Source organism: Lycium ferocissimum, chromosome 10 (genome assembly GCF_029784015.1).
Source record: "Lycium ferocissimum isolate CSIRO_LF1 chromosome 10, AGI_CSIRO_Lferr_CH_V1, whole genome shotgun sequence".
Taxonomy (NCBI): Eukaryota; Viridiplantae; Streptophyta; class Magnoliopsida; order Solanales; family Solanaceae; genus Lycium; species Lycium ferocissimum.
Window position 1 is genome coordinate 34,742,797 of NC_081351.1, and position 27,505 is coordinate 34,770,301.

Sequence of the window (27,505 nt, forward strand, 5' to 3'; positions counted from 1 at the left end):
TGTTTAACGAATTTTAACTTTTGATCTGGAAGATTTCTCTATAAGGCAAGCCTAGGACGTAAGTTAAAGACTACTCATTTCCATTCCAAGGTCAATGGGTGTAATTTCTTGTCAACACAACGTAATTGGGCATAATTCATTTTTTTTGTGTGGATTGTCCTTCAAACGCTAGATCTTTAATTTTTGCCCCTCAAATTGCTGGTCTTTAATTTTTGTTCTTCGCTTAAAAAAGTGGTCGAAAATACTCCGAGGTTCTGGATTTGAATCCTCGTTCAGTAAAAAAAAAAAGAATTTCACAAGGCAAGGCTTTCACGAAACCTCTGCCTTAAAGCCTAACATTTCCCCAAAAATTAGATCTATTCGGACAAAATTTAGGCCTTAAGGAAAAGGTTCGCCTTAAGGCCTAATTTTTGCCCGAATAGGTCTAATTTTGTTACGAAACTCTGCCTTGTGAATTTTTTTTACTAAGCTGGGATTCAAATTTAGAACCTCAAAGTATTAGGCGAAGCGCAAAAATTAAGGACACCCGCGACTCAAATTTACATGAGCCGACAAGCCCATACACCATAAGACGGCCCATGACAGCTCGCTCTGTCTTTCCACCATTTCCGCCTCGCCAAAACCTTAGCCGAGCAGATAAGAAAGAACTCCTCTACTCACACTCTGCACTTTTACATAACTCTGTTACATTCTCTATGCCTTTCAATTAGGTACCTAATCCTTCTTTCTGTCAAATGAAGAATGTCCTTTGTGTTACTAGGGTTTTTTTAAGCATAAATGGGTACAGTATCAATGCTTGGTTATTATTGAATTTTGTTCCTCAATAACGTCGTCTTTACAATATTATTTGATGATTTTATGGTTTTCCCCTTTACCACTATTTGTCGCCTTCCAGAAAGTAATTATCTTGTCACTCTGGAATATAGGAGTTTTAATGATGAGATGGCAGTCATGTAAAAATTGATAGTTGTAAAGTAGTAACGTTTAGTTGAATCGAACATATATAGGGTTAAATTTAAGTTTCTTCTTAATTTGAATAAGAAAAGTTCATATTTTGATTTCTTCGCTTTCTTCCGTTGGAAAAATTCAATTATTTTCACATAACATTCATAGGGCTCGTTGCTGTTGATTATAACTTGCTATTTCGATTCAATTGGATCTGGTTGTTGGTATTGCTTCTTGTTGGTTTTGTGCATCCCAATATAATGTCTTTTCTTTGTACCAAAAAAAAAAATTTGTAATGTTTTTCCTTCCAAACCTCACTTGTGGGGTTACACTTGGTATGTTGTTGTTGTTGTTTGTTTTTCTTCTATAGCAACAACAACAACAACAACTCAGTGAAATCCCACAACGTGGGGTCTGGTCACAACGTGGGGTGCGGGAGGGTAGAGTGTACGCAGACCTTACTCCTACCAAGGTAGGAGGGCTGTTTCCGAAAGACCCTCGGCTCAATAGAAAGCATGAAAAACATAAAAAGAGGTCAAATAAGGCCAAGAAATTCAAAGGGTATAGCAAGTACCCTTTTTTTTTCGACATTTGAAATACCGTTCACCTGACAAATAAACTGAGTTTTTCTTGACAGTAACATAACCATTTATTCCCTTTTAGATTGTAAGTGATATGGAACAATAATTAGACTACGACCGGAAGTTTCTCACTTGCTGGTTGAAGAAAGTGATTTTAGAATTATAGTGTTAATCCTGCATTTCGTAGAATAATTCTTCCCTTAACATTGGTGAAAGGCCTAGGACAATTTCACCTTTTTCTTTATGATCATAGGGACAAGTTTGAATGTAAAACCACTCCCTTTTTATGGACAATGGGTAGTATTAGATCATTAGTTGGAACGATATTAGTATTTTTACTCAAACTTGCAAATAACTGCAGTTTATATAGTTTAAAACCTCGAGCTTTCTGTTAGTGAAAACATTACGAAAGGTTTGTGTTGCTCATCAGTTCATAAAGTTGTACTACAGGGATACATAAATTTCTTCTTGTGAATAACGACAAACTTCCTATTGTATTAGGGACTCTCCATATTATGTAATTATTGATGGTAAAACTTCCAGCTTTTGGATTTGATAGTCAGTCATGTTTATCTGCATTTTCTTCGTTTAAAATTTACATTGAAATGTTTGGTTCAGATAGTTCTTTGCAGAGTTTATGGAGATACTTCCATTTTCATCCACTTGGTCTCTAACCCGCATTCCGGTGCATTTACGGTGCTATGTGTTTTTGTTCTTTGTAGATCTTCTCGAAGGGATTGAATATGATCCTAAATGGATGCTTATTGAGTTCTGGGGGTATTTGTAATCCTTACAAAGCATGTAGCTTGAAATCCTATGCATCTGCATCGTCACACATCCCGCTGCTGCCTTCCAAGGTTATAGTCGCATGTGCTAGACATTCACCGGCACCTCATCGGTATTCAAAATCCTGCTCTAATGGTGTGTATGAATTCTTGATGGTTATCCTTTTGCATGTCATTTTCAATCTATACTTCTGAGTTAAAAATAAACGCATTATTGAAATGGTGTTTGTTGTTGCATCATACGCATGACTGCAACTTAACTATATTGATATTTGGTTTCTTAATGGGGCCAGCAGGCTATTGGCCTTTAGCTTGAGAAAGCTGTGTTTTACCGAAGCATAGATCTGATTCTTATGTTAGTTCTCATTAGCCCTGTTTTTTCCTTTTCTTTAAGGAGTAATATATCTCTTCTTTCCTCAAAGACTTAAACTAAAAAACTGAAATGGCTCGAGTTCTTATGCACCCATGTTTAGTGGATGTTGCTTATTAGAGATGTATATCCTTCCATTCCCTTTTTCTACTGTTCTCACACACTTCAAATAGACAAATGTGCAAAGGCGGCTACTTTAAAAATAGAGGTTTAAGGGAGTACAGTATGTCATATGTAGCTCTTTTAGAGGATTCGGTGTTTGTTATAAGAAGGATGATAGAGCAATCTCAAAAAAATAAAAAAAATAAGAAGGATGATAGAGGGAAGAAAGTCATCTATATCTTATCTCTACAAGCATATGGTATAATAGTTTCTGTTGGAATAGTTTCTGTTGGCTCTATTAGTTGAAAGATTTAAAGCTATTGTCCCTATTAAAGTTGAGTTCTTTTTTTGAGAAAGGTAACAAACCTATTAAAGTTGAGTTGTCAGTGCAGGATTCAGCTTCCTTGATCTTTCTTCTGCATCATCACTTCTTTTACGTGGTGAATATGGTGGTCTTCCAAATGCTATGCCCTGGTTACCAAGGCGAAGCCAATTGTCCTTTGCCCCTAGAGCATCGAAGGATGTCCCCTATAGTTACAGATTCCCTCCGATGACCAAAAAGCCAAGGTGGTGGTGGAGATCTTTAGCATGCCTCCCTTACTTGATGCCTCTTCACGAGACTTGGATGTATGCTGAGACAGCATATCATCTCCACCCTTTCTTGGAAGATTTTGAGTTTCTGACATACCCTTTCCTGGGAGCTATTGGGAGATTACCGAGCTGGTTTTTAATGGCATACTTCTTTGTTGCTTATCTTGGCGTAGTGAGGAGAAAGGAATGGCCTCATTTCTTTAGGTTTCATGTGGTGATGGGGATGCTACTTGAGATTGCCCTGCAGGTTATTGGGACTATAAGCCGTTGGATGCCACTTGCGGTATACTGGGGCAAGGTGGGCATGCATTTTTGGACCGCTGTCGCATTTGCCTATCTGTTCACAGTTTTAGAGTCCATGAGATGCGCACTTGCTGGGATGTATGCTGACATTCCATTTGTGTGTGATGCAGCTTATATTCAAATACCTTACGATTAATGAAGCCAACATAAAGGGAGTACTAGGATGAGTCATGTTTCTTATGCCTTTTTGATGGAACATTGAGGCTGGGTGTAACTGAATTTTTAACTTGCAATGGTCACTGCCTCTTGTCAATTTATACTAGTGCTGTTCTTTCCTCTCCATTTCCCCAAAGTGATTGATTAGGTTCTCACTGATTTTCAGTTTGTTCTCTTAATTCCAATTGTCATTTTCATACTGTTTAATTACTGGACTTATCAGTATATCAAACGGGAAAAGCATTTCGCCAGTCTAGAGGCGGCAACATATATATAGATTTTTACTTATGTGATCACTATTTAGACTGCAGACTTGAGAGAGCAAAACCGACAAGAGAAAAGGCCTTCTTAACCCAAGAGCTTTTGTAGATTATTAATTTACAGAGTGACGGTGTATTTTTGCATACTAATATTTTCCACTAACAAGCAAGGTTAAAATTCAAGACCACCCATTTTCAAGGATATTGGGTGATTTCATGTATGATTTACATATGGAACTTTTCCAAACGCATCCAAGTAATTTGATTATATTTTGAAGATCCAAAAAGGATACACGCGCGCACACAGAGAAAGAACAGCTCTAATTGCGATAAGAGCCTAACAATGGAATTGATAATGGAATAACCCGACCATACACCATAATTCATAACTGATTATTTCAAACAACATAATTCGCAACGATATCTTAGTAAGGGCCTATTGATTTGAATTGTTCAGTTGATTTAGCAGTACTTTTATTAAATCAATTCAATTAATAAAGAAAAAAGAAAGTAAAGTATTTGGATTGCACAAGATCATTTTTTTCTGCTAGTGAGAAACTACTTGTATTATGTACCAAAAAAACACACTACTAGTATTACTTTAGAATGCTTATATTTACAAAAACTATGAGCTAACTACTAACGAAAAATAACCACAAAAGAAAAAAGACAATTAAGTATGGAGCCTAACAATACTACTAAAAATAAAAACCTAATAGAATCAGGTCAAGGGACATCCATCAACAGAAATGCCTTTGCCAGTGGGACAAGAAGCCAAATCACAATACTCTCCGCCAGTTCCCCACCAAGAGAAGTTAACATTCCAAAGAGTAATGCAGAAAAACAGAGCCACTCCCATTAAAGCCACTCCAGCATCTAGTGCTGCTGATAGGACATAATTGTACCTCTGCCACCATTTCTTTCTGTATCTGAAAATGAAGAAATTGAACACTGTTCCAATGAGAATCCAGCTGTTGAAATTCAATGATGTTGCTGGAGGCATACTGGCTGTAGCTGCAAAAAGTACTGGAAGGTTGATCAATTTAATCCAACTTTGGCTTGGGAATGATTTGTATAGCACCCACACCAAAACTGGAGCCACTGCACCTCCAATAAAGAACCAATTGAGGACACTATATTCTCCAAGGTGTCCGAATATTCTCCACGGTCCTACTAATCCCCAGATAACTGATGCATCAAAAAAGACTCGATCACTCTGACAGGTCCATGGACTGTTGGGAGGAAGCAAGTTAGGTTGGCATATGTGTTCAATGCTGTTAAGTAGCCACCATGCTACACACATATTGATTGTACCACCAAGTATGGTTCCGATTAGCTGGTTCAGAATAATAGAAGTTTTAGTCCATCTTCCGTAGAACCAAGAAACAGTATAATTGCTATAGTTTTTTTTCCATACAATCAATAGATTTGACTCCTTACGCTTCCAATAATAACTACTACAATACTAATTAATAGGATAAGAGATAATACTACTAATGGAAACAAATGAAGAGGAAGAAAACAAGAAAGTCATACCTGAACGATGAACATTGATCTTGGAGGAACCTTCATGTAATGACCAAGCTTAAAATCTTGGAGAAAGGAAACAGCTTGGCTCATACTCATGTAACCAAAAGTCTTGAAGCAAACATTGGCTATTGGTCTCCCCGGGTATAACAGACCAATAAAATATTCTGTGATCACGTTTAGTCCTGGTGACTGTCATCAGAAGCAAAAATTTGTTTAATAAGGGAGAATGAATGCATCCACAAAAGGTAATAAACATAATTTCAACTTTCAAGACTAACCATGTTTGTGGTGGCTGTTATTATGCTTATCGGTAGGGTAAATATCAAAGCCATACAGGCTGCAGAGAGAAGCCCCCACCACGGAAGCTGAACTTGATCGTTCATGAAGATACATAGGACGAGAGACAAAACCATTGAAAGTGCAAGCATGAGGTGAAACCACCAGCTAGGTATGTCCTTATATTTCATCATAAGTCTTGTGTGAATATCAGGCTTTCCTTTGTATGAGGCTCGGAATCGCTGACATATTTCCCTGTTCAGTGAACTTATCAGTATAGTTTTCTTTGCAGCACTAGTTATTTCATTAGTTAAACCAATAGAAACAATGTCTAAGTTGATTAATATTTGGCCTTGTAAAGAGATGGAGGGGGTTCTCTGCATGTGTGTGAGAGAGTTTCTTTTTTCAGTTCATGTATTGGTTCTATTCTAGTTGGTTAACTAATTATGAAAGCCTTATCAGCACAGGAAACTATCTGAAAATAGCTAAGTGTTCAAGCAGTATAAACCCCTTACTCATTCCATTATTTAGAGGTACAGGTTCTCTTCTTTATATATATGCCAATTTTTTTCTTCTCACACTCACACACATACATTTTATACACATAAACTCCAAGCTAGATGCAGTGCTTTCTAGTCTAGATCCATCACGGCAAATAAGTGACTAAAAAGTCGATAATGGGTGGGGGAGGGAAAAAGATAATTAACAAAGCACTTACTTTCCATTGAATAGAGCAACATGAGTGATAGTAGCCACAACAGCTGCGAAATTCAGGCCATAAGTAACAGCAAAGAACATGCTGAGATGTATGCGTCCGTGTTGTGCATATGATACCTTGTCTATCTCAAACTTATCATTAACAATGGATGTAACATTATATATCTGCCCCCGAACATCAAATAGCTGTGAGGAGAATAGGGGGAAGTTCTTGGCATTGTAGATGTTCAACCCCCAATAGGAAATTGGAATTAGTATATACACTACTCCAATATAACCCACTATGACATTGACAATGGCAAAGAAGGGGTAAACTAAAGGGCTACCAAGGTATGATGCTATAACTGCCCAATCAAAAGTGAAGGAAAAAATTCCAAGTCCTTGCATGCCTGAACCAAGTTGCTGGGCTAACACTGATTTGGGATAGGCCAAGCAGAGCAAAGATAAGTTTGACAATGTTGGGAAGAGAAAACCAGGGACAATGTACCATATGAAGCTGCAAGCTAGTACAACTAAGAAAAATTTCCCTCTTGAGCTTTTCCCTTCTCCTTCTTTTTCATGGAGAGCCCTGCCAAATTCAAGAGAAACTATACTTGTTACTTTAGATTATAACTATGCAGCAAGATAGTGAGGACAATTTAGTTCAATTCTTGTTTCTTGCAAGTCCTAATCAAAGAGCCATCAGAAATATTAGGAAATTCTCAAATTGAGACAATATCCTATATTGATTATGCTGGGAAAAAAACGAAAACAAAAACGAAGAAAGAAAAATTTATCATCCCACGATGAGCAAGCCAATTCAAAAAGAAGCTAATATGCAAGTTAAATTTTGAGAAAATTACCTGAATAGAGAAACTTGAACCAGACTACTTGGCCACCACATCTCTGCAGGGTCTACCACATACTTCCTCATAATTCCTGCCCAACCATATCCCAGAACCTGATACGTACCAAACATTATATTAGAATTATAAAAATCCCTACCCTCTAAAGCATGAGGTGTGCACATGGAAATTTTACTTTAATCTTGCTTGATTTTATAAAAATTTAGAGAAGGACTAACTAACAAGTAGGAGTACTAAAGAGTTGAAAAAGAAATGAAATTGAAGTTCAAAGATAACAACATAAACTAATAGGTCTGAATAAACTAGAATGAAATACAAATACATAGTGGGGCTCACAACATCTTCAAGATGTAATCCGTTCAGGCGTAGCAAATTAAATAGATACTCCCATCGCTTTATTAACATGAAGAGCCATGTTTATTATGTTGTTACTATTTTTATCAATTACAATAATGTTTTCCATATCAGGTACATATAATTTTGCGACATTCTCATGGAATTATCATGGTCGAAACTCGAAATCCAAGTATGAGTGATTTGACTTATGACTACTAGCATATATGCATAGGCGAATTCAAGATTTAATCTTTATGGGTTCAACCTCTAAAATTTTAAGCACAAAATCCATTTTATTTTAAAATTTTGGCTTCAAACCAACTATTTGTTGCAATGTTAATAGATGTTTACACATAAACTTATTTTTTGCATCAAAAGTCTATATCTGCCCCTGCATGTATGTCTATGCAATTAAAAATTATCCTCGGTCCACAGAGGCAAAATGTAGGACTGGTGCCAACAGTTCATCACGGAAGAAGCTATTTCCGCACCCCTGTCCGGTGGTTTGAGAAAGAAAGTCGAGACATTCAGAAAGAGAGTTATTAACTAGAAGAGGTTCAATACCTGAGTGGCAATCACAAGAATCCAACCAGCCAAGAAGGAGATATTCCTAAAATAAAAAGCTTTAATAATATCAACAATCCCAACAGCATAAGCAGGTCCATTCCCAAAAGCAGATCCAGCATTCGCAAAAATAGAGATCAAAACATGTTCTTTCATATTAAACGGCCCTGGATTCAACGTAAACTCCCATGACATAATCTTAAACTTCCTCGTTGGTAAAACCCTAGCCATTATACGACCAAGTGGCAATGTCGCCACCTGGACAGTAATCATAGTAATCACCAACGGCTCTGATCTGTAACTGAAAAAAGTATTGAGAAACGATAGCAATGCACACGACAAAAGTCCTAAAAACCACATACGAAAAGTCCATACTGGAAGAGATGGATCGTCATCGTTCGATACTGTTAAACGAACTTGTTCTATTGGCGATTCTTCGTCATCATCTTCTTGAGGAACAAGTACTTTTTCTGGATCGTTTTGTTGGATTTTTTCTTGCATGTTTACGGCCATTGAAGAAAGGCCGAAAACTAAAGAAGGATTAATTGGTTTCTAGGTTGACTTTTGAGTTGCACTTTAATTTGATCGTACCAACTGAATTTGGAGAGGCTTAAAGGGTATGTATTTATAGTGTAGTAGTTAATGCAGGTAGATAAGAGTTCTGCATGCATGAGGAGTCCTATAATAAGTCCACTTGGGACTTGTTGAATTGTTTCTCTTTCTAATAAGGGATTGTTAATTCTAATCCTGTACAAATTCGGTGTAAAGATATCCGAGTAAATTACTTTAAGCATCCCTGTAATATCTCAATTCTAGATAAACTCCCTGATTTTATTTTAAAATCAAATAGTTACACTTGAAAATCTTACACAAATATTTTATGTTATCCTTATAGTAGTATCTTTTTAAGAACATTAAGCCTTTTACATAATAAAAATATTTCCTAATCAAAGAAGCGCTCATCAACTTAAAATAATTGAAAGCGGAACAATAAATTAGCAAATTATAATGATTTCAAATCCTGCCAATTTTCGACTAATTGATCAAAGTGGGTAGCATGTCTAGTTTAACTACTTGGAAAACGATCATATAATTCTACTAAAAAATATTTGAGTTATAAAAGAAAAATATATAATTTTTTAAAATTAAGTCCTTTTTAAGAAAAATAAAAAAGAAAATATGAAAATGTGTCCAATTTGAGATATCGCATGTCTTCTAGATCGGCTCTAGCATTCTTATTCTGATACTCAACGAGCTTTTTAAGAGAAAATTATTTAACAATTCAAACCACTTGCTACTTAGAAATATTTGAGTTGATAGAAGAATGCTAATGGGAGTATAGTGGTTTTCCTATCCAAGAAAAAGAAATACTTGATGTTATTTCACCAAAATTGTGAATTTTCTAATTGCTCGATTTTGTCCACGCGTCTACATCCACATACCATAGAGGAAGCAATATGAAAAAAGAAGTCATATGTAGAAAACGTTAGGCAAATTTATTAGAAAAATAACTCAAGAAGCAAGAATAAAGCTAGCATGCTTCTTTGCAATTTAACTTTATTACTAGACAACCATTATATTCATACATAAAAACGGAGACTTGAAATTTGAGTTTTATCAATAATTGGTGAAAATAGAACAAACATCTCATTTTGAGACGGTTGTATTTATAAGCCATGGAATATGTCTAGATATCATCTAAAATTTTGCAAAATAAATTAATTAAAGAAATTGAAACATTGGAAAAATGTAAAACTATAATTAACATATACTAAGTTTTTTATTTTTAATTTTTTATAACCAATGTCCTAAATGCAGTCCTAGTGGATCTCCTTGTTGGAAATTTGGGAGAGCAAGACAATACAAACAACACTCAAAAACTCACTAGAAGAGAAATGGAGGAAAGATAAATTTCTATTCAACTTGACTTCAACAAAATGGCTAGCATACATGGGTATTTATAGGTGAACTACACCATGTATCTAGCTAATGTGTACATGCATTTTCATTTAAGTCTAGACTTCTCCTTTTCCCAAAGTACATGCATGATAGACTTCATCTCCCAAAGTACATGAATGAACTCACTAGACTAATCTAGAATTTTTCACCAATTCGGGTATCTTCTAATACATTAATCTACTAGTTCATGAACAAAATTAAATATAATGTGAACAAATTAAATAATGTGAACAAGTTTATTTTTTCAACATCCCCCCTTAAACTTGATTCACTACTCCAAGAGCCATCCGCAGCTTCTGAAAAATATCAATCTTCAACGGCTTGGTGAAAATGTCCGCAACTTGGTCTTGAGATTTCACAAACTCAAGCTCTACCTCCTTCTTCGATATGCAATCTCTAATGAAATGATACTTAGTATCAATATGCTTGCTCCTTTCATGAAACAGCGGGTTCTTGGCCAAATCTTAGTTGCATCTTCTTGTGGTTGGTGAAGTTCTTCCAACAAATTCCTTAGCCAAATTGCATGACAAACACAGGAAGAAGCTGCTACATACTCCGCTTCACAAGTTGGCAAAGTCACAATTGGTTGTTTCTTGGAATTCCATGTAAATGCAGAATTACCGATATAGAAAACAAACCTGGTAGTACTTTTTCGATCATCAACATCACCAGCCCAATCACTATCACAATAGCCAACAAGCTTGAAATCATTGGAAGATGAATAAAAAATTCCATAATCCAGTGTACTTTTGATGTATCGGAGTATTCTTTTGGCTGCTTTTAAATAAGAAGCTGCTGGAGTTTCCATAAAGCGACTGACAAGTCCAACACCAAAAAGGATATCTCGTCTTGTACAAGTTAAGTGCCTTAAGCTTCCAACAAGACTCTTGAACTATATGGGATTGATATTTTCTCCATCTTCATGCCTTGGCAATTTAACTCCACAGTCCACGGGGGTGCTAACAGGCTTGAAATTCTCTATCTCAAATTTCTTGAGAATCTCCTTTGCATATTCTCCTTGAGATATAAAATGCCATCCTTCTTTTGCTCCACTTTAATGCCAAGATAGTATGACATTAGGCCAATGTCCGTCATCTCAAATTCTCGTCATTGCTTTCTTGAATTCTTCAAACATCTTTGAATTATTTTCTGTCAAGATCAAATCATCCACATACAAACAAACAAGTAATATGTCACCATTTTCATTACTATTTACATAAAGTGGATGCTCATGTGGACACTTTGAAAAAACATTTGCTTGGAAGTATTTGTCAATTCTACAATTCCAAGCCAAAGGGAGCTTGTTTCATGCCATAGAGAGCCTTTTTCAATTTCAACACTTTATCTTCATGTCCTTCAACCTTATAGCCTAAAGGTTGATCAATGTAAACTTCTTCCTCCAAAACCCCATTCAAGAAAGCTGACTTCATATCCATTTGATGGATTTTTCATTGGTTTTGAGCTGCCAAAGAAATAATCAAGCAGATTGTCTCCAAACGAGCAACTAGTGCAAACACCTCATTATAATCAATACCAGCCTTTTGCTTGTACCCCTTTGCTACCAATCTTGCTTTGTACCTCTCCACATCTCCTTTGGAATTTTTCTTTAGCTTGTAAATCCATTTGTGTCACGACCCGACTAGGGCCATGACGGGCACCCGGGGCTAACCACCGAGCACCACTCATTCTACTACTCATCTTGCGTCCATGCATATTTCTTATGCTCATGATCATAGAAAACTATTTTCATTTGAAACATATTCACCTTTATATGCATAAGCCCTTCGGCTATCAAAATTATATATATATATATATATATATAATGAGAAACTGTGAGATCATAACACCCACACTACGCATCTACGAGCCTCTACTGGAGTGCTAGACATAGGGACAGGACAGGACCCCGTCATGCCCAAAACATACACATACATATATACCAAAAGAATAATCAATGGCACCTCCGGAAAATGGAGTGCTCTCGAATACGACTAATAGCTCCTACGGTCCGGATCGCCTCCCCCGTCTACTCGTGGGCATGAACACGAGCGTCAAAGAAAACGGACGTCGGTACGAACATTTTTCGAGTAAGTAAGGCATTAACAATAATAATACATCAATGAAATAGGGAAGCATCAAATGAGGAACAATCTGTAACTGACTGTGAATCATAAAAGAAATAATGCATGTTGGCTTACTTTCATAATCATCATCATATCATGTATGCATATATGTATAAGTCGCCCGACCATATAGGTACGGTGTGATAATCATTAGCATTAGCTTGCGTCCGTGCCTCCCGCGTCCGGGTACCATCTCATGCCACCCACTAGTGGTGTATGCCCTCGCCATCCGGCCATGGGTATACGCCGCCCGCCTTAGCGGTGTCTGCCCGGCCATATAGGAGCGGTGTAATGTCATCATCATGTGCTCATCATAATGCATGCATGGAAACTCAAGGACAACTACACTTAATCGGGGTGACATAAGGTCGTGAACCCCCGATTACATTATGGAGCATTCATAAGCATTCTGCCTCACCTTGAAGGAATTTAGCATATAAGGTGAGTGTATATGACAGAGAACATCAATGGATTATAGATAGCATCATTAGCTTTATAGGAACATCATATTATGGACTCTATAATCTTTAAACCTAAGCTTATCATCGTCATTATCGTACTCATAGTGTATCTCTTATCTCATATGACTATCTTTGAATACAGACTTTTAGTTTTCTTGAAGATAGGAGATTCATGAAGAATGAGGAATTCATGCCATAAGATTCATGCCTTAGAAAGAAAGGACTAGCCTCACATACCTTTTTCGTTTAACTATTCTATCGCTTGCTCATTTTCCTTCAATGCCCACGTTTCTACCTTCAAGAGAATTCGCATTAACATTAGCTAATCGATTATACGAACGTGCTTACTAATGCTAGAGAAAATTGGGCAGCATTTCCTTTGTTTATACAACTTCCTCCGTATTCCATATCAACTCCCAAACATTCACAACAACAATCACAATATTATAGGCAACAATCATCATTCATCTACATTATCCACATTTCACAATTTCACTTCAATTTCTCCACAATCATGGTCATAGTTCACTATTACGTTTTCTCACACATAATACTTATCCCATGTTCTAAATGTCATTCATAACATACTTACAATCATAACATATCAATAATCATGACTCAATCCAAGCTATGGCTCAACAATGACACTATTCCCACATTTATGACCCATTTTCTATATTCTTCTACAATCCAAGTGTTTCAACTTCTCAATACCTTAAACAACATGAAAATACCATAAACTTACCTTAGATAGTGTAGGAATTATCTTTGGATAAAGATACTTTGCTTGAGAAAAACCCCTAACTCCAATACCAAAGGATTTTCTTGACTTCCACTAACCCTAGTGAGCCTCTTTGCACTCGAGTCTCTTGATTCTTGGTGTTTGATCTTTGATCTCTCTTGGATTTGCTCTTGATTTTGGTCTTAGCTCATAAGAAGAGTTGTTGAGAGAGTTTCTATGTCCAAAAATGGTAAAATAATGAGTTGGGGTCGAATTTGGTCTATTTATAGTGGTCCAGAAAATTCTGGACCGACACAGCATGCTGCAAGCTTTGCTAGACGCAAAGCGTGCTTTGCTAGCCGCATGTTGTGTCGCAGACCTTGAAACATTACCAAATTTCACTGTCACACTTTGCTGCGCAACTGCGTGGCCTCAAAGCGCGCTTTGCTGCCCGCATGTTGTGCCACAAAGTGCGCCAGAATGTGACATTTTACCAAACTTCCACCGAAACTTAACTCCGATGATCCGACGAGTCTTAAACCTTCCCGAGGCTTACTAAACATGGTTTTACTCCATTATATACTCAAGATGGACATATCTATCCCCATGACCTCGAAAAAATTTGTCCTACTTCCCAAGGCTAGGACAATTAGCATTTGGCGAAACTCAACGTATGAAAGTGAGAGGTGTAACAATTTGACTCCAATGGTGCTTTTTCTTTTTGGAACTTTCACCAACTCCCAAGTGTTAGTCTTCTTGATTGCCTTGATTTCTTCATCCATCGCATCTCTCCATTTTGGATTACGGGCAACATCTTCATAACTTAAAGACTCACTGTCCACCAATAAACAAAAGTGCGTTAAATCAGTTAAATTTGCTGTTACCTCTTCTGTTGTATCATACAATTCACGAAGACTTTTAGTCTTAATTCCGAGGTACGCTGCTTGAATTTGATTCCCTAACTTCTTGAACTTGTGGTGGAGGTGTTGTAGGTGGTGTAGTAGTTTGATCCATAGCTTCTTCACCATCAAGGAATGGACTAAAAGAGTAATCTTGCTCTTTAGATTTCCATTCCCAAGCACTATCTTCATCAACTTCAACATCTCTGCTTGTGGTAACCTTGCCATTTCGTGGGTTATGTAACTTATAACCTTTAGATCTTTGAGCATAACCAACGAAAACATACCTCTCACTTTTGTCATCAAGCTTAGATCTCTTTTCATCCGGCACATGTGCATAAGCAATACTTCCAAACACTTGCAAGTGAGCAACTTTTGGTTTGAAACCACTCCAAGCCTCTTGTGGTGTTTTGCCACGAACACTTTTGGTGTCACGACGATTTGATAAATATACCGTACAAGCAACTACTTCAGCCCAAAACTCCTTTGGCATATTTTTGCTCTTCAACATACTTCTTGCATGTTGAGAATAGTCTGATTCTTCCTCTCCTCCACGCCATTTTGTTGAGGCGATCTTGGAACAGTCAAAAAATGACGAATTCCATTTTTTCCACAAAAAGCCTTGAATTCATTTGAAGTGAATTCTCCACCATTATCGGACCGAAGTGACTTAATTTGGTAGCCACTTTGTTTCTTCACCATGCTCTTAATATTCTTGAAGTTTTCAAAAATCTCAGATTTTTCCTTCAAAAAATAAACCCAAGTTTTCCGAAAATAATCATCAATAAAGAGAAGGAAATAATTACTTTTACCAAGTGAGGCTGGCTTGATAGGTCCTCACACATCCATATGAATCAACTCCAAAGGGCATCGTGCTCTTGTCAATGACTCTTTAGGAAAGCTTTTTCTTGATTGCTTTCCAAAAAGACATCCTTCGCAAAGTTAATTAGGATGGTTAATTGTTGGTAGCCCTTTCACCATACTTTCCTTTTTCATCAATCTTAGACTATCAAAATTCAAATGGCCAAATCTCATATGCCAAAGCCAAGGATGAATCTTTGATACATAAAAATAAGCACCTCGGTACATCACTTTGAAGATTCAAAATAAACATTTTATTTTTAGCCATAGGAACTTTGGGTAACAATCTCCCATTTTCATCTTTCATAGTCAACTTTTTATCTTTCAAATGAATGTCATAAATTGATTTGAACTTGGAGATAAATTGATGACTTCCATCATTCAAATGAATTAAAATCGTACCTTTTCCTTTGATTTGAGCTTTTGAAGAATCTCCAAGAGTGATGTTGCCACCATTAAATTCCTCAAACTCTTCAAATAAATGCTTCTTCCCGCAAATATGGCTGCTTGCACCGGAATCAAGGTACCATTTATTTCTTTCTATACTTTCTTCTTTACATGCCATGAGTAAAGTGTCATCTTCATCTTCATTTTTTCTCTCCACAAAATTATTTATCTCCTCCAAATTATTTAACATTCAATATTTGATTTGTCATACCTTCCTTGATTTGACCTCCATCCTCTACCTCTTCCGCTGCCTCTTCCTTAATTGGAGTCTTGACTTCTATTTTCTTTGATCGGAGGTTGACTACCACCTCTTCCTCCTCTACCACGGCCTCTTCCCCTCCCACGGCCTCTTTGTTGTGAGCCACGCCTTTCATCTTTCTCTTTCAAAGAAAGTTTTGCTTGCAAAGCTTGTTCAACTGACTCTTGTTTCGATTTTTTCAACTTTTCTTCATGTGCTTATAAAGAATCCGAGAGTTCTTCTATGGTCATGGTGTCCAAGTCCTTGGACTCTTCAATGGCAACAACAATATAATTAAACTTTGAGTCTAGGGATCATAGTATTTTTGCAACGACCCTATCATCATTCAACTCTTCACCATATCTCTTCATTTGATAGATGAGGCGAATTCACTTCAAAAGAATTTAATGACTTTTGTCAGTCTCATGGAATTCGTCTCCGTCTAACGGTACCTTACTCACCCCAACAAGATGGAGTTGTGGAGAGGAAGAGCAGGACATTTCTTAGTATGGCAAGATGTATGTTGAAAGCTAAAAAATATGCCAAAAGAATTTTAGGCCGAGGTCAAGCCTTGTGCAGTGTATTTGAGCAACAGATCTCCAACAAGAAATGTTATAGATCAAACCCCTCAAGAAACATGGAGCGGAAGAAAGCAAACTATTAAACACTTGAGAATATTTGGGAGCATAGCCTATGCTCATGTGCCACATCAAGGGAGAGCGAAACTTGACGGTCGGAGTGTCAAGCATTTGTTTGTTGGCTATGACACAAATTCAAAAGCTATAAGTTATACAACCCAAGCAGCAACAAAGTGGTTGTGAGTCGTGATGTTGAATTTGATGAAGAAGCGACATGGAATTGGGAGGCTCAGGAAGAAAAGACATGATTTTCTTCCATACTTTGGAGACGACGAAGAACAGGAGACGATGTCACCTGGACAGTATGCAACCTCACCTCCTTCTCTAGTAAATGTTGCATCTTCTTCTTCTCAAGAAGGTTCAAGTGAAAAGGCACGGAGAATGAGGAGCATCCAAGGGCTCTATGATGATACATAAGAAGTTACTAATTTTGATTTTTTGTATTGTCTCTTTGTTGATAGTGAACCAATGAATTTTGATGAAGCTGTTACAGACAAAAGGTGGAGACAAGCCATGGAGGAGGAGATCAAGTCAATAGAGAAGAACAACACTCGAAAATTAACAGCTCTTCCCAAGGGTCATCAAGCAATTGGAGTCAAATGGGTATACAAGGCAAAGAAGAATGCCCATGAAGAGGTGGAAAGACACAAGGCAAGACTTGTAGCTAAAGGCTACAAGCAAAGGCAAGGGAGATTTGTTATTTTTATCGAAGTAAGCTTTTGATAGATGGGTTAAATGGGTATTCTTATAGGGATTTTCATAAATAGCACTATTTATGCGTCTAATAACAAACTATGGTGATATTATTAAGTTTTCAAAACATAGCAATAGATTTTTTTTTTTTTCCAAAACATTTCATACATACACACACATGACTAGCTGACATGCATATATACAGTCATACGTGCATGCATGCATCCATATAAATATGATGGGCGCCAAACTGTTTAGCCTAAAACCCGTTTATTGGAAAAGCATCAATTGGAAATTATTTGAAAGAAGTCTTTAGCAGCGTAAGTAATCTAAATTATATAAAACCTCTGATTTAAGCGATTGAAGCAACAGGTAATAATCAAAATAATAAATGAAGCAACAGACAACAATCGATGAACTGGATAATAAAAGAGAGAAATTCTTATTCGACTCCTCGAAACAGTGATGAAAATTCTTGTAGAGTAATTCGATATTCAGGTGAAAAATTCTCTTCTCTTATAATTAGGGAATAATATAGGATAAACCACATCATATATATAGGATCGGCAACAATTCGTTAACAACAATAATATTGTTCCTAATATAAATAAATGGCAACAGCTTTATTTAGTTGTTGCTATATTATTAGTAGAACTTTTAACCACAAAAGTTTTCTTATTGGCAAACGTATTAATTTTGTTGCCATATTCTATAGTTAATATAATAAATTAAATACACTAAATATATATAAAAGCGCAACAACTTTTTGTAAATTTAATAAATGGCAACAAATTGATTCAATCGTTACTATATTATAAAACTTTTAACCACAATTTTTTTTTTCTTTTTGTTACCGAACAGATTAGATTTTTGTTGCCATACTTAAGGGGTAATATAATAAAGATAAAATATAAAAAGAAATGGCAACAAATATTTTTAGGGAAAATTTCAGAAATATACAAGTTGGTCACTTATATTGCAAAAAAATAGCCCAAAACTTACATTACAAAAAATGCCCAAAATATACAAACATATACAAAGTGACAAAGTGAAACCCAATTCCACATGACATTAATATTTTAATAAAATAAATATCATATCGCATGCCACCTCACCAACTAAATCCAATTTCTTTTTCTCTTTTCTTTCCTAAACTTACCAGCCAAACACTTTTGTTCATATAAATTGTCAACAAGTTTTCCAATGGACGCCATGGCTGTGGGGCCTAAATAATTAAATACATTGAAATAAAATAAGAAAAAAAAAGGAAAAAGAAAAGAAAGGTGATTGGTTGATTGCAATTGTGGGCGGCAAGTTGCGATGGAAACAAGTTGCTAACAACCAATTTGCAATTTGCGAATTGCGAATTGCGATGCATACTTTGTTCTAATTGGCTGAGGTTGAGGCAAGTTTTTCCTATAAATGGAGGAGTCGGTCCCTCATTTTATGTACACCAAAATCAGAGAGAGTTATTGAGTGTAGAGAGAGTAACACATACTATTGAGGAAAATAGTCCGTGAGAAAATAGAGAGTGGGAGTAATATTATAGTGAATTGTGTGAAATAAAGAATGTTGTTTCTTTTGAGAGCCCGAAACTTTTGTAACCCAAAAAAACAAAAAAACAAAAATTGAAACCAAACTAACCCATTAAAAAAAAAAAAAACCAAACTAGGCTTCTGCACAGATTAAATGGTGGAAAGGGCCAAAGTGTACATTTACACTTTCGCCCTTTCATGCACAGAATCTTTGAGTGAAACCCCTACCAAAAACCCCCGACCCCAACACATGCATGCTCTTCTGTTTCATTTCCTCCATTTTCACCCTTTCAACACACTTTTGCACTTTCAAAAACATGTCTCAAAGTTTTGAAACTTCAATGTTTGTTATACAACACGATATTTGTGAATGCGTTATTATCAGAACTAAAAACATCAAAGACCCAAGATAATCCGGTCGCCATTTTCGAAGCCGTTGTAAAGTGCCCGAAGTAAGTGTTTTTACATTTTTTAGTGTTTTTTTTTTTCACGTTATCCATATATTTTACTTTAAACAATCGATTTTCTTGTAATGTTTATAGGATATGGGCGGTTGCAAATACTTTCGGGGGAAGATAGCATTCACGTGGATAAAACGGTGGCGGCGAAGTTTAAAAATTCACTTTTTGATAGAGATACCGCGACTTCACGTATCTTAGAGATACCGCTAAGTTGGGCTCGCAATTTAAGCTTGTGGAAGCTGAAGAAAAAATTGAACTTTTGGAGGTCTTGCTCACCGATTTCGAAAAAAAATGAATTTTGCTGAAGGCTAAACTTAGAGAGGCTCAACACGAGAAAATAGCTTTGAAAGAAAAAACTTAAATTGTGGAAGATTATTTGTGCCATCTTGTTGTTGTTCATTATTTATATGTATTTTGTTTATTAAGTTTAATATTTGTATGGATTATGTTTTTTTACTAGTTGTACTTTTTTCCCTATAATGTAATCCGCACCCTTTATGTACTAATTTATTTGTGTTTCTTTGTCAAATTGTCAATTAATAATAGACATTAACAATAAACTTTGAACAATTAAAAACATGCCAAACTAATTCAAATTTATGACTTCATTATAAAATAAAAATACAAATTAACGACCTAGTCCGAAACTTAAATGACCCATAATCTAAGACAGTGAGCCTAAATAGACCCTAATCGTCATTAGAACAGAAGTCCTCAATATCGTCCTCAGAACGATATTGGTGGTCTCTTAACACACATCTTTTTTCAGGAGATGTTAGTTCTCTACCCGTTGATGATGCTTGTTTTTCGGCCAAGTTTAGCATGTAAAATCTACAACGTCTTGCCAGCATTCTATTGTTTTCTTTTCTAATCCTTTGTACGGCAAGCTCGCAAGTTGCTGGACCTACTCGAGGCATGGTTATTGAGTACCTTGTTGGGATTGGAGCGTTGAGATTTTTCAAGTCACGAACAAGACGTTCTAATTTGGCAATCCGATGTGACCATTCTCGGCGTAAACCGCAATAATATTCTTGCGGATCTGAATATTTCACACTACAGAAATCATCATTACGCTCTATAAGAAGGTGGGTATTTAGCTCGTCTAGTTTGAAATCACGTGTATCACTCGAAAAACTGCTATGATTTGAACTCTCATCATCACTCCTATTTGGTTCTTTTGGAAGGAGTAAAGACCAAGCTGAGTTTCTACTACTCGACATTGAATACGTTGTAGTGTAATAGCAAAAGAAAAGGCTACTTATATAGTTGCAAACCCCCAAATACCCTCCGGGGGGGGGGGGGTATTTATGCCCCTACCTACTTACCTTATTATAAGAAAAATATTAATCTTCATCGGACATTTCACAGTCTGAATCCCACTTGGATCTAAATCTTATGCTACCATGTATACCATATTCTACCCTATGGTAACGTATTTGCATCCGATTGTTCTCTTCGCGAAAAGGATTAAGAACAAAATTAAACTCTTGTGGAGTTCCGCGAGGCATTGACATAGCACGTTTTTTTGGGCGTTTAAGCCTGTGGCTAACTTTTGCTCCAGTGCTTCAGCCTCCCTAACACGCCAATTCCACTCCTCTCTCATTGTTTTATTGTATTCTTGGTAATCTTTTGTTAGGGTTATTTCAGTAATGAAAATCATCATCATCTAGTTCTCATGTCCTACCCATTGCTTCAAATATATTTGCTGGGGGTAAAACATGTAATAGAATCAAGATTACCAAATTGGGTGTAAAATGTCATGATAACTCGTTTTAAAGTGAATACTAGTTGTTTGTCAATCATGTTATATATAGTATTGCATTTTTTGACCGTTTATTTGAATTTAATTCATATTACGCAATGTTTCAATGCGCAATAGAACATGATTTGACAACACATCATGCATGCCAATTTCAGCTTTTTTGTGACACGTAAAGGACCGATTTGATAATACAATGCTGCATTTTTTGACCATTTATTTGAAATTAATTCATATTACGCAATGTTTCAATGCACAATAGAACATGATTTGACAACACATCATGCATGCCAATTTCAGCTTTTTTATGACACGTAAAGGACCGATTTGACAATACAATGCTGCATTTTTTGACCGTTTATTTGAATTTAATTCATATTACGCAATGTTTCAATGCGCAATAGAACATGATTTGACAACACATCATGCATGCCAATTTCAGCTTTTTTATGACACGTAAAAGACCGATTTGACAATACAATGCTGCATTTTTTGACCGTTTATTTGAATTTAATTCATATTACTCAATGTTTCAATGAACAATAGAACATGATTTGACAACACATCATGCATGCCAATTTCATCTTTTTTATGACACGTAAAGGACCGATTTGACAATACAATGCTGCATTTTTTGACCATTTATTTGAAATTAATTCATATTACGTAATGTTTCAATGCGCAATAGAACATGATTTGACAACACATCATGCATGCCAATTTGAGCTTTTTTATGACACGTAAAGGACCGATTTGACAATACAATGCTGCATTTTTCACCGTTTATTTGAATTTAATTCATATTACGCAATGTTTCAATGCGCAATAAAAAATATGAATCTCTTTAAGAAGAATGTTGGACGAGGTAAAAACTCATCAATTTCATAAGTTTAAGTCTCTTAAGTCATTCAAAAAAACCTCTCTTAAGTCATTCAAAAAAAAAAATCAAAGTTCCTACAAAAAAGTGGCTCAAGATATTCCACGATAAGGTTTCAATACATTGGGATAGTATTATCCTTGATGACAATAGTACGCTTCGTTACAATAAAAGACCAAACGTTCATGTTAAATGTCCACTTGAAATGTCTTATGAATCACTAATCACTTACATATATGAAAAAATGAAGGTTAGTACAAATGAGTATGAAATCTCTATAACAGGCAGATATCCACAATCAGTTTCCAATGGTATAGTGCTTTATGGTAGGCATTATATCAATGATGATGATTTTTTGAGGGATTATTTGAATGCGCCAGAAGAATTAAAACATTTAGTCGCCCTTAATGTTCTTGAGATGTATGTTGAACAGATACCCCGAGAGGTCCCGCAAGAATAGCCCAGTCAAGCTAACACGTATGAAGATTTTAGTTCTTACGGGGGTATTTTGAGTGGCCAGGTGCCGTTGAAAAATCTTACCCAACAATTAAATCAAACTTGGTAAATATGCATTCTTATATTATTATTTTGTGTAGTAGCACGTGTTTATTATATGTATTGGTAAATAACCATTTTTAAATCTTTTTAGGGATTATAGACTGTTGACACCCAATTTTGTCCCTCCTTTATTTAATTTACTCGGGTTTCTAAATTTACTGACGAGCTAAATACTTTATTTTTTTTCACTACTATTTTTTATTTCTACTATTGTTAATACTGTTACCTTCATTTTCACTATTTTTACTAGTACTTCTTTATCGCGAATTTCAAAAGGGTTCGTCGTCATTTTATTTTCATTGAGTTAATTATATTTTATCAAGTCCTTTATTTTCTACATATCAATCATTAATTATCATAATATGTTTTGTACTAATTATCAAATTAGAAGCCCAAGAATAATTAGCGGAGGAAGGATCAACAATTTTCAGCCAAATGAACAACCCACATTTTATTACCCAACCCACATTATATGCAGCCCATTTTCGGACCAACCCAACATTTCAGCCCAATCCGCAACCATTACCCGACCCGGCCCAAACTAACAAAATTTTAGGTTTCAAAAATCTCTCTCTTTCAACCTCTCTCTTGGTGGCATCTCCCCTCTCTCTCGTCCTCTCTCATCTCCCTCGCTTCTTTCCTCTTTCAACCAAAACCCCACCTCCCTTTTAGCCATGGCAGAATCCCACAGTACCATTCTCGTGTAAAGTTTCCCCACACATCAAAACCAGAGCAGAGCAGACCCGACCTCAAACAAAATCTCACCACTTCGAGCATGAATCTGACCAAATCACGTGAACAGGACAGGTTCGTCCAAAAGCTCCTCAAACGTTCGAATTTCAAACAAGTTTGAGGAGATTTCAAACTTTTAAGTTTCAAATCCCGCCCAATTTCAAACCCTAAAATCACCCTATAAATACATCTTGAAAAATCTCAAGAAAGGGGGGGTTCTTTTCAGCGGCTGAAACTTCTCTTAAAACATCTACCTTTTTCAACTACTGTATCTGGAAACACTCATTTGAAGTACCAAGTGGGTTACTGTTTTTCAATTCGGTTATTACCTTAAAAATCGAGGGTAGATCGGAGACCCGACCACCCCTAATTCCTTTCGCCAACAAAAGGTCAATAACCCTCCTTATCCTTTGCTTGATTTTGTTCTTGTGTTTTAATAGTTTTAGTTCGTTTTATGAAGATGTCGGAATGTTAGTTAAGATTTAGTCGTCTAATCTCAATCGGAATAGGAGTTAGTTATGGCTTTGTTTCGATTTTATGTGAATGCATATATCTTTGCGTCTTTGTTGAGCTTATTTCTCTTTTCATCGAACTTGCGAAAATGAGCCCTTTACAGCTTTGTTACCCTTTGTCTGTTCAAAAAAATGAACTAGTTTAAAAGGACTAACTCAAAGTATAGACTAAGTTCTACGTTAATCATTTGCTTATAGTTAGTGAATTCAAATTCTAGTGCACATATTGTTAAAATCGCCCGCATACTTTGTTATAGGGATTTGTCTTCTTAAATAACCCCGATATACCCGTTAATCGAGGTCATGTTTATGCTATGTATAAGCGAACTCGCTCGGTATATCGTCCCCGTCCTAAAATGTTTGGTATTGGCTTTCCTTTCTGCATGTGTTGCTTATCGTATTTAAGTGCGAATTCACATATGCATGATCTCTGCTTGTCGAGGCTGAGAATACTTCGTGAATCTCATTCTTTATAATTAATCGAGTGACCCAAATTTGAAAGATAAATAAAGGTGGAAAGAGATATTAACTAGTTGGTCTTGCTAAATAGAATCTTAGTTTCTTTGTGCTATTTCTAATCACACTCACGCTAGCATTTTCTTATAAAAAATGAACCGAAGTAAGACCGGTGAAGAAAATGCGGTGGTTAGCAACAAAGTTGATAGCAATAACCGGTCCGCAACTTTAAATTTCTTCCCCCGTTTATTGTGTTTTGGTGTTAACAAATGTTCGTTTATTTGAATATGTGAGTTATAGTTTATTTGGTTTCCAGGTAGAAAACATGATTTAAAGTTTGTTGTATACAAAATCATGAAGGAATTGTGTATTCTGTTTTGTATGTGTTGGTCGAGCCAAAGATAGATGGTGCATTTCTTATGTGAATAGATTTTCTGATGATCATGTTTAGCTTAAATGCTGTTGTTAAAAGTCAAATGGGCTAGTTAAGAATCTACGATGATAGCTTTGTTATAAGGAAACCACATCATCGATAACGCGTAATATAAGTATTCTGCTGAATCTATTTTGGGTATAATGGTAACCATTCTTATTCAAAATGATGATTAAAATTATTACAGAGATATAAATATCGAATTTTTGTCGCTTATCTTAACGCGTTGTAGAATGGAAGAACATATGTTGTTTTAATCTTTAAACTGGAAATTTTCTTAAGGTATGAATTCAGTTCTGTTTAAGCAAGAATATTAGAAAAATGGCTTTTTGTGATCACATTTCCGAATCTTCCAAACCGATGCCAATGTTCAATTTTAGTTTCCGTTAACTACTTGTTGGGAATTTCATCCCATGTGTTCCGGATATAATCCTTGAATTTAGTTATAATGATAGTCTCTTTGCTTCATTTTACCCTGTATCACTATATCGCCCGACCTTGCTGCCCATTTCTTCTTTTCATACATCATATGAGTGTGTATATGAGATATACATTAAATATACACAGTATATGCATAGTCTATTGATTTAGTTTGAGTTTACATTTTTGTATATTTCACATTATTACGAACTAATCCTTTTCCTTCATTTTTTATGCATGAACATCGCCTTTGAGTCCTCGGACTCCTCTCCACCCGCATTCAATGTTGGGCCGAAGCCCAACAAAACACTTCCCACCGAGTCAGCCCTCCATCAGCCATCCGCAAAGAACATATTGAGGCTGTTGGGCCAAAGCCCAACAGCAGTGAACAGTGGTTTGGCCCAACAGCAGTGAACATTGGCAGACTTAAAATAGTCTGAATCATTTAAATCATTTCAGTCCTTTACCTTATTTTTGCTTATGCATTTAAATTGAAATTACGTTACTAATATTTTACTTGTTGCCATTTGTTTAGATTAGGCGAACTTTAGCGAATCTAGTCGGGTTGGCTTTAGTAAATGGGTAGGATGAACCAATAATTAATTCCATAAGTTTCATTTTGTCTTTCTTTCGTGTTTAAGTTATTTATAATATTTACTTCTAGAACAATTGATCTTCAAATAGTATATTTTGAATTAAAGGAGTTATGTCTTATTTATTACTATTTTCAAAATTTCGAAACACCACTAATATGCAAACATAAACTCAAATGTATTTTATAAATAACTCTCTAAGTTTTGAACCAATTATGCATATTTTTAGCCAAACATAGTTAAATAAAGAGAAAGAAATTCACATCCTTATAAAACAATGCTAGATTTAGTTTGCATCTATCCTATTAATACTATTTTAGTCAAACCTCAAGTTTGTTAAAAATTCATTATTTATATACAAATCATTACGTTTTTCTAATTTACTTTCAATAGTATTTAAAGTTTCCCTTTCTATGCAAATTACTATATCTACTACAAATCTTATTTCGAATAATATTATTGTATTTCCATTTGAGCATTAATAATATTTACAAGCATCTTTTAATAGCATCATTATATCCTTTCTTTAAAACTTTAACAATCTTTATAAGTCATATTTTAAAATAGCCGTTAAGTTCTTCTTTTACACATGCTATTATATTTTTACAAGTCTTATTTTAAATAACATTATTATGTTTATAACTTTAACAACATTTATAAAGTAATTTTTTATACAATATTATATTTACACTTAGCCTAATTAAATTTGAGTCCGGTCGGATTAACCATTGTTAATGGAACTTAGAGGATGCCTAATACCTTCCCTCTAGGTTAGTTGAACCCTTACCTAGAATCATTCGGTTTCGTAGACTTTAAAATTAAAATCGACTTTAGATAATTACTTTAATTACCTTAGGTGCCCTAATTCACCATAAATAATTAGGTGGCGACTCCTTAACTTTAAATAACCCCGGAATTACCCGGATGTTGTAAACTATTTTGACCCTGGTTAAAATAGGGTATGACATAGACTTGATACGAGTAATATTGGGCAATCATCTCAATTTAGTGGAGCAACTCATTATTATCAGAACTCTCAATTCAGTGGAGCTGATTATTATAATAATTCTCAGTTCAGTGCAGCTAATTATTATAATAATTCTCAGTTCGGTGCAGCTGATTATTATCAAAACTCACCAGTGGTACCAACTGTGGATGAAAGGCAGTCCTCTCAGTTTGGTGGAGTTGATCATTCTCCACACCATGCTCATTATCAATATGTGTAGGTTCATCACCTTGACGTTAAATAATATATATATATATATATATATAGATTTGAATTTGGAATTTAACATATGCTTTTTATCGTGTAGAAGGAGGCCTTTTTTAGATGGCGCTGATTGTCCAAGTTATGTGGATACATCAGAGAGTGATGGCGATGAACCAGCTAATAATGCAGAGGTAACCGATGATGAAGAGAGTGAAGGGGATGAAGAAGATACGCATTTTAGTCCCCGAAGCAACGGAAACCAACTCACCACCACGTACCACCTCCGATGGCCGGAAAACCCAATTCACGACAGTGCGGTGGCATTCGACTATATTCCATATCTTGTGCATCCTACAGGTCGTGAGGATGCATTTGTCTTCACAAGATGATGATCAAAGTCGCCAAAAAACGTGGATTGAACCAAAAATCCCACTGGTGACGAAAGCGTCCTTGCAAAGAGATACGGTTCACATAAAAAAAGATGTTGCGACGAAGTACATGAGAATGTATTGTATAAAGTATATGAGGGAGTTTAAGGTTGATGACTCAAACTACTCG

At 35.8% G+C, this 27,505-nt stretch overlaps 2 protein-coding genes across 2 annotated transcripts; one reads left to right on the plus strand and one right to left on the minus strand.

Moving 5' to 3' along the window:
• Positions 1–562: 562 nt before the first annotated feature.
• Positions 563–3,953, plus strand: LOC132033579 (protein TIC 20-I, chloroplastic). Its single transcript, XM_059423584.1, has 3 exons — positions 563–710; positions 2,249–2,447; positions 3,176–3,953. The coding sequence occupies exons 2-3, from the start codon at positions 2,270–2,272 to the stop codon at positions 3,811–3,813; spliced, it is 816 nt and encodes a 271-aa protein (XP_059279567.1). The 5' UTR covers positions 563–710; positions 2,249–2,269; the 3' UTR covers positions 3,814–3,953.
• Positions 3,954–4,600: 647 nt separating this feature from the next.
• On the minus strand, positions 4,601–8,936 carry LOC132033578 (oligopeptide transporter 2-like). The gene is made up of 6 exons (XM_059423583.1): positions 8,362–8,936; positions 7,459–7,556; positions 6,618–7,184; positions 5,902–6,154; positions 5,630–5,812; positions 4,601–5,429 (listed from the first exon to the last, which is right to left on the minus strand). The coding sequence occupies exons 1-6, from the start codon at positions 8,872–8,874 to the stop codon at positions 4,815–4,817; spliced, it is 2,229 nt and encodes a 742-aa protein (XP_059279566.1). The 5' UTR covers positions 8,875–8,936; the 3' UTR covers positions 4,601–4,814.
• Positions 8,937–27,505: the final 18,569 nt, after the last annotated feature.

Coding starts and splice junctions, on each gene's coding strand:
- LOC132033579 (XM_059423584.1), top strand. CDS start 2,270: ATGATCCTAAATGGATGCTTATTGAGTTCTGGGGGTATTTGTAATCCT. Junction 2,448..3,175: donor TTCAAAATCCTGCTCTAATG/GTGTGTATGAAT, acceptor TTGTCAGTGCAG/GATTCAGCTTCCTTGATCTT.
- LOC132033578 (XM_059423583.1), bottom strand. CDS start 8,874: ATGGCCGTAAACATGCAAGAAAAAATCCAACAAAACGATCCAGAAAAA. Junction 7,185..7,458: donor GTTCAAGTTTCTCTATTCAG/GTAATTTTCTCA, acceptor TGAATTTGGCAG/GGCTCTCCATGAAAAAGAAG. Junction 5,430..5,629: donor GATCAATGTTCATCGTTCAG/GTATGACTTTCT, acceptor ATTCTGAACCAG/CTAATCGGAACCATACTTGG.